The 8,135-nt window shown below is 33.2% G+C and overlaps 1 protein-coding gene across 1 annotated transcript; it reads right to left on the bottom strand.

Annotated features, from left to right (window-relative positions):
- Positions 1 to 4,390: 4,390 nt before the first annotated feature.
- Positions 4,391 to 6,117, bottom strand: LOC133805997 (uncharacterized). Its single transcript, XM_062244135.1, has 4 exons — positions 5,927 to 6,117; positions 5,643 to 5,870; positions 5,181 to 5,541; positions 4,391 to 5,014 (listed from the first exon to the last, which is right to left on the bottom strand). The coding sequence occupies exons 1-4, from the start codon at positions 6,115 to 6,117 to the stop codon at positions 4,391 to 4,393; spliced, it is 1,404 nt and encodes a 467-aa protein (XP_062100119.1).
- Positions 6,118 to 8,135: the final 2,018 nt, after the last annotated feature.

The following is an 8,135-nucleotide window of genomic DNA, read 5'->3' as shown; positions in this document are numbered from 1 at the left end:
TCAAATAAATATATTTAATTAATTCTACCAATTAATTAAAACCAATATAAAATTCGAAATTACATATTTAATTTATTATAATTTCAAAAATTATAATTTATTAATTATTTAATAAATTTTCAAAAATTAATTTAATTATTTAACATAATTTTGAAAATTACAAAATAATTAAATATTTATTAATTTTGTTTATTACAATTAATTTGTAATTAATTAATTAGTCACTATTATCACAAAATTGCATATTTGGCCCGAAGAACAAATTTCTTCTTAAATATGTCTTTCAACCATTTTTCTTTTTATATCAACTCTTGCCTTGAATATTGTTGATAGAGCCGCTGTGAGGACCTATGGACCTACAATTCCAAGCTCCAATAAATTTTAGATTATTAATTAAACTCTTTAAATAAATAATCTTAATTTATTAATCTTATGATTATTCCACAATAAATATGAGACTCCACTCTTGTAATTGTAGACATTTCATTTATTGAGTACTTTATAATATAAAACGTCCATTGATATAATCATTACATACAAATTAACCCTCTAATAATTGGTTCATAATTAATCGGGAATAAAATTATTGTTTTACCCTTTTAATTATATCTTGTTTCCTTAAGTACCATTGACTTTACTAGTGAAGGTTAATTCATAACTAAATTATGAATTTGAGCTAAATAACCTTTTCAGTCCCAAAAGTCAACCGTTAAGAGAACCATTATTCAATCTCTTACGAGAAGGTATAGATTTCATATCTGTATACTATGTCTCTAACCATTTACATTAATGAGTTCCCAAAACAAAAGTTTCTAGCCTGATCATTCTAACAGATCCTAACGAGTGAATCAAAGAACTTATATAACATAAACAGGAGTTCATAGTAACTTTAGGATTAAGATATATTTGTATATGATCATCAGTTAATATATTTAAGATTCAACTTAATGTACTCAACACAGAAGATCAAGAGAATAGTTCTGAGATTGGTTCTGTATCTTTTTTAGGGAGAGATGGAAAATATCGTTCTTTTCTTAGAGCGAATAAATCCAGTATCTTGTTATTTTTTGATAAGTCTCACTTAAATAGAAAATATTTAAATTTTAAAAAATAAATATGTAACCAATTACAATTTATCTATTAATTAATTAATTATCTTATTAATGAAAATATCAAAACTAACTTTTTGAATTTTTTATTAATTAATTAATAAATAAATAAAAGTGAAAAAATTCATCCCTGATTTCTATAGCTGCATGCCACACACAGTCCAAGGACTGTGTGTGTCATGCAGTACCGTATAAAATAGGGATATTTATTTTCTCAATTATTATTGAATTATTTATTCAAACTACCTTATCAGATAAAATCCAACAACCTGATAATTAATTAAAATTTGAATCTATTATCTTTTTAACTAACTATCACATATAATTAATTATTTTAATAAATATTAATCTTTTAAATTCAACTCCAATTTGAACTTATCAGATTATTATCTCCCACTCAAATAAAAATATTTAATTAATTCTACTAATTAATTAAAACCAATTTTAATTAAATATCAATTCAAAATTTTGATATTTATTTTATTATAATTTCAAAAATTATAATAAATTAATTATTTATATAATTTAGAAAATTATACAATAATTAATTATTAATTAATTTTGATAATTACAACTATTTTGTAATTAATTTTTATTGGTAAATCAGATATGTGTATTGCTTAGACTTTCAATTTACAAACAAACAACACCTATTTTATAGGTCTGTCAAAAGTCTATTACAATTTCTCAAACTAATCTTTATCTATCAATTGTAACTTGTTAGTCATAATGCATCTAATTCTATGCTTTACATTAAATTCAATTTTTTGAATAAGTACTGTTACTGTATAAACTCTATGATTCCACAACGCTTCATTTGTGGCCCACCAAATCTGGTATATCAATGCAGCCAGTGCCACCATGAACACTTGCTTCCTGAACCTACTGATTCGTGACTTAGCTATCCACGACATCATATTATGCAAGTTGAAAGCTGCTGATTTCCAATCCAACCATCTCTTAATATGCCTCAAACAAGTAGAGCTCAAATAACAATCAAAGAATACATGATCTCTTGATTCCTTGCTACTATCACACAGACTACAATGATTATCACTAGATATATTGAATTTGAAAAGTCTATCCATCAATTGTAACCTGTCCAATAGAGCAAGCCATAAAATGAATCTATGCTTTGGTATGATGGCTCTATTCCTGACTTCCCTATACCAGGAAACCTTTTGGTAAACCCCTCTGCGATCTTGTAAACCCCCATAGAGAAAATGTGTGCCATATTCAAATCATTGTATTTCTCCTGAACTTTGACAATCTGCTTCCAATACCAACTACTGTCACTTGGTGCTTTATAGTCCCACCATTCGGTCTCTCCAATATACACGGCATGTACCCATCTTACCCATAAATAATATTTTTTCGATGGCATTGCCCAGACATACTTACCTATAGCTGCTGGATTTCACTCCTTGTCCTCCTAAAGCCCAAACCTCCTTCAGCCTTGGTTTTACATATATCCTCCAAAGAAACTTTCCTTGGAGTATTAGACTTAGATAATCATTTCCATAGAAAGTTCCTGCAAATTGTATGTACTTGTTGCAAAACCGTTTTAGGGAGAATCATTATTTGTGCCCAATATGTATGAATTGCCATCAGTACTGCATTAACTAATGTTGCTCTGCCTGCATAGGATAGGTTCCTAGTGCTCCATACTTTAATCCTCTGGACCATATTTCCACTAAAACTGTACATTCAGCTGCTGAGATTCTCTTTGCACAAATAGGTATCCCCAAGTATTGAAATGGTAACTGTTGTCGTTTAAAACCAGAGGAAATTATTATTCTTTGAACCTCCAAATCGTCCATGTTATTGCAATATAGAGTTGATTTCAAGGCATTCGGTTGAAGTCCAGATGTTTGGGAAAATAATTTCAATCCTCTGAGCATAAGATAGATCGATTTAAAGTCCCCATGACAGAACAATAAGACATCATCTGCAAAACAGAGATGATTTAGTTGGAGAGGTCCGCATCTATCATGAAATTTAAGGCCTTCTAACTTACCAATCTTCAGCATTATTCAGGATAAATATTTCATCCCAAGAACAAATAGTAGTGGAGATAATGGATCCCCCTGTCGTAGTCCTGTTTTTGCTGCAAAAAATCCATGTAAAGACCCATTAAACATGAGACTGAATCTTGATGTCCTTACACATGTCATAACCAACTTAATAAACTCACCAGGAAAGTTGAAAGCAGCTAGCACTTCCTCAATAAAATCCCACTCAATGGTATCCTATGCCTTCTGCAAATCAAGTTTAATCATGCATTTCGGTTTGTAATTGCTTCTTCCATAATGCCTGAGCAAATCTTGACACATCACTATGTTAAATGCTATATACCTACCTTGAACAAAGCCACTTTGATTCTGAGCAATAAGATCCTGAAGTACCTTCCTCAATCGAGAGTAGACTAACTTAGTTGCAACTTTGTACACAACATTACAACAAGCTATAGGCCGAAAGTCCATAACAGTTTCTGGACATTTGCTTTTAGGAATCAGAGTTATAGTTGTAGAATTAATCTCTTTCAGTAGTCTTCCTGTATGCAAAAATGATTGAATAGTTTCACAGACTAAACTTCCAACCACCTCCCAGTTATCTTGGAAGAAAAACCTACTGAATCCATCAGGCCCCGGGGACTTAGTTCCAGGAATCCCAAAAACAGATTCTTTCACTTCTGCATTAGAAAACTTTGATGTTAGAATACACCTGTGAGCTGCTGTGACTTTCGGGCTTTCATTAATAACTTGAGGCAACAAAGATTTCCTTCCTTCCATTTTACATCCAAAGAGGTCGTAATAAAACTTCAAAAAAGCAATAATCACTTGAATCTGTTTATCTACCCAAACACCATTCATATCCTCGATTGAATAAATCTTGTTCACATTCCTTTGATGTCTAATACTGTTGTGAAAAAAAGAAGTGTTATCATCACCATTCTTCACCCAATGTATCTTAGCTTTCTGTTGTAAGAATGAAAGATAATTGGCCATTATGTCTTCATATATTGCTTGGGCCTCTTTTTCCTTAGAGATGAAATCAGGATCAAGTGGTTTCTGAATTAAATCTGCTTGGCTGGCAAGTAGTACTTGATAACTATGAGCATAAAGTGCTTGAATGTCCCTAAACTCACTTTTGTTAATCTCCCTTAATAATTGCTTTACTCTTTTTAATTTCTGAACAAGCTGATACATTGGTGCACCACCATCCTTGATCAACCACTTCCTTTCCAACCTTTTCTAAAAATCTGGAACTTTTTGCGACATTCAAAAATATCTAAATGCTTTCTTCCCTTCTGGAACATCCTGGTATACTGAAAGAACAGCAGGGCAATGATCAAAGGCACCTTCAGACATAAAAACAACCTCTGCAGTCGGAAATTTACCTAACCACTGCTGATTTGCTAGTACTCTATCTATTTTAGAGTAAACCCGAGTATCTAGACCTTGTTTATTAATCCAAATAAAAAAAGAACCTATGGACTTGACATCTTCCACCTTACAATAATCCACACAAGTCTTAAATGCCCTAGAACATCTTTGCCTCATATTTCCACCTATCCTCTCTTCAACACTTAGGATATCATTAAAGTCTCCTAGGAGAAGCCATGGACCAATAACCTTGTCTGCAATGTCCTTTAAATCTGTCCACAGAATATCTCTTCCTTGTTCGTCATTCATTTCATATACATATGTAACCAAAAACTGCTCCTTACCAGCCAATGAAGTAACATCTAGATGCATTAATTGACTAGTACAGTTCAGAACATTAACAGTAAACATTCCCGGATTCCAACTCACCATAATTCGACCTCCTTTATGCCATGCATTATTTGTTGAGAAACACCGACCCGCAAACATATTAACATATACAGACCCCAAATTATGAGCCTGTATTTTAGTTTCAAGGAGACCAACTAAACCCACCTTCATAGAAAATAAAAACTTCTTGACCTCTTCCTGTTTGTGGCTTTTGTTGATCCCCCTGACATTCTAGTTGATAATCCTATCCATTTCCTAGGGGAGGATCTCCCCCTCCCTGTTGTGTAATATCTACTTGTCTAGCCGAGCAATCTCCCATTTCCTCTAAAATCTGAAAACTGTTAAGCAAATTGGTTGCCTTGGTCACCTCTGGTATCACTTTCCTGCCCTTTGTAACTGGTATAAAACCTTCATTGTCTTTCTTTTTAGAGTCCTCCAAGGGTACCGCCCCTGCTTCTTTCATTTTGACCACCCACTTTTGTCTAACTTCTTCTTCCTTTCTACATATATCAGATGAATGTCCCATGCCCGAACATTTCCCACAAGTGATAGGAAGCCATTCATAATGCACTGTGAGATGAATTTCTTGATGTAATTCATTTGTAAGTGAAATCATTTCGGGAAACACTTGATTTAACTGCACTTCCACCATCACCCTAGGATAAATCAACCTTTATTTGTTCTTAGTAAACGAGTCCAACATCAAAGAATCCCCACCTGCCCCAGAATTTTAAACAAAGCTTTTTCCCCCCAGCACTTTATATCTAATCCATGAAGTTGAAGCCAGATAGGTACTGAGCTCAACTCTTTTTTCTTGAAATCAGTATAGGCATCCCAGGGCTTCATCACAACTGGTTTCCTATCAAAGAACATATAGCCTCCATTCAATATATTGTCTCTAGTGCTTTGAGCCTCAAATCGAATGATGAACACTCCTTGTGCCAGAACTCCAATTTTGTCAACTGCCTTGTCTTTCGAAACCCTCCTAGCAAATCCTTCAAAGACACTTAGAGAAGGATTTGACCCTAACACATAACAAACCAAAGCCGAATTCCAGTAGGCAATTCATCTTCAATATCATCCAATTCGATTTTGACCCCATCTGATACCTTCGAACCCCCACCCCCTAATTCCACATATTTATTGCTTAAATTTTGTTGCACGTGCCCAGACCAAAGAATTGGGGGAGAAGCAGGGTTTCTTGATCTGATTTGCAATTCACACCGCTTCATAGCTTCCAAATAACTATCACTCTATTGTCGCAAGCCTTGTGGTGAACAAACCGAAGGTAGATCAGATCCATCTTCAATCGCACCATCCTCATAAATCTTGTCATCTTCAGCAAACTCGATTGCTTCCACTCCCAGAATCTCATCCATTGCTTTTGTCTTAATTACCTTGTCAGATGAATTCGATCCTCGTTTTGTGGTACCTCTAGTCACTGGTGTCGTTACATTCCTTGGCTTCGTCTTTCTCCTTGCCATAGCTCAAGCAGATGCTGAGAGAGAGAGTCAGTCATTTTGTAATTAATTAACTACTCACTATTATCACATAATTCCATATTTGGCTCAAAGAACAAATTTCTTCTTAAATGTGTATTTTTATCATTTTACCCTTTATATCAGCTCTTGCCTTGAATAGTGTTGATAGAGCCACTGTGGGGACCTATGGACCTATAATTCCAAAGTCCAATAAATTTGCGATTATTAATTAAATTCCTTAATGAAATAATCTTAATTTATTAATCTCATGATTACTCCACTAGAAATATGAGACTACACTCTTATAATTATAGACATCTCATTTACTGAGTAATTTATAACAATAAAGCGTCCATTGATATAATTATTACATACAAATTAACCCTCTAATAATGGTTCATAATTATAAGGGAATAAAATTACTGCTTCACCCTTTTAATTATATCTTGTTTCCTTAAGTACCATTGACTTTACTATTGAAGGTTAATTCATAATTAAATTATGAATTTGAGCTCAATAACCTTTCAGTCCCAAAAGTCAACCCTTAAGAGAACCATTATTCAATCTCTTACGAGAAGGTATAGATTCCTTATTTGTATACTATGCCCCTAGCCATTTACATTAATGAGTTCCCAAGACAAAAGTTTCTAGCCTGATCATTCTGACAAACCCTAACGAGTGAATCAAAGAACTCATATAACATAAACAGAAGTTCACAGTAACTTTAGGATTAAGATCTATTTGTATATGATCATCAGTTAATATATTTAATTAATACTTCAAAACGATATTTAACTAGGTATTAATAAACATATCTGGTCCAGTTCTATATATTATCTATATAAAGCACCTCCACTAAAGTGTCCTACTACACCAGTGATCTCGATCTAGATCACATGTATTCATAATACTATGGACTGTACTTGCAGTAATTAATATAAAGATTCCATAACTTTATTTTACTGCAAACTATTCAAGTTCATTTATCTCAAACACAGTCCTCCAGTACCAATACGTGGTTGAGATCACATATAAGAACTTAAGAATTTTTCTCATATTTACTTAATATTATCACAAAATAATATAGTCCATAAAATATATGCATAACAAATTAAATTTATTTATTTATTTCTTAAAACAATGTCTACTACATATGCTTTCAGAGCACAATTCCCAACAATCTCCCATTTGCCCTAAAGCAAATGAGGCATCTCTCTCATTCCCATGTTTCATACATGCTCCTTAAATGATTTCATGGATAAAGTCTTTGTGAAAGGATTTGCAAGATTATGCTTTGACGCTATCTTCATAACAGCAACATCTCCTGTTTACCGAGTTTTTCGGAAACGAATAACTAACAGAATAATAAAAAGATAAGAACTGTAGAAATGCTGAAATGTAACTAAACAAACAGTGTTTTTACGTGGTTCAGGCGTTAACAAGCCCTAGTCCACGAGTCGATGTTATTATACTTGGAAAAGGTTACAGTAAGATGGCTGGTGCACAAGAACTTCACACACTCACAGTGTTTCTCTCGGGTTCTCTTGAAGAAGATGAAGCTAGAGAGATTTTAGTAGAGTTTTTGCTATATATCCTTTTTCCGTCCCTCTTCTTGTAAAATGAAGGGGTCTTTATAGCTAGGGTTTTGGATTAGGGTTTTTCTCTACGTACATGAGTCTTAATTACACCAGCCATAAATAGGGATACAATTACTGTAGTAGCATGGCTACAAGACTCTATGTGGGTATATTTACGTGAAAGTATGGGGA

The sequence above is a fragment of the Humulus lupulus genome, chromosome X, assembly GCF_963169125.1.
Source record: "Humulus lupulus chromosome X, drHumLupu1.1, whole genome shotgun sequence".
NCBI classification, from domain to species: Eukaryota; Viridiplantae; Streptophyta; class Magnoliopsida; order Rosales; family Cannabaceae; genus Humulus; species Humulus lupulus.
Note: the sequence above shows the minus strand (reverse complement) of the source record. Positions and strands in the feature narration are given on the sequence as shown.

Excerpts from the sequence above, each read along its gene's own strand:
- LOC133805997 (XM_062244135.1), bottom strand. The coding sequence starts at position 6,117 with ATGAAGCGGTGTGAATTGCAAATCAGATCAAGAAACCCTGCTTCTCCC. Across the intron at positions 5,871-5,926 it reads CCTACTGGAATTCGGCTTTG|GAGGGTTTCGAAAGACAAGG; the intron begins GTTTGTTATGTG and ends AGGATTTGCTAG. Across the intron at positions 5,542-5,642 it reads CTTCATGGATTAGATATAAA|GGTGATGGTGGAAGTGCAGT; the intron begins GTGCTGGGGGGA and ends GATTTATCCTAG.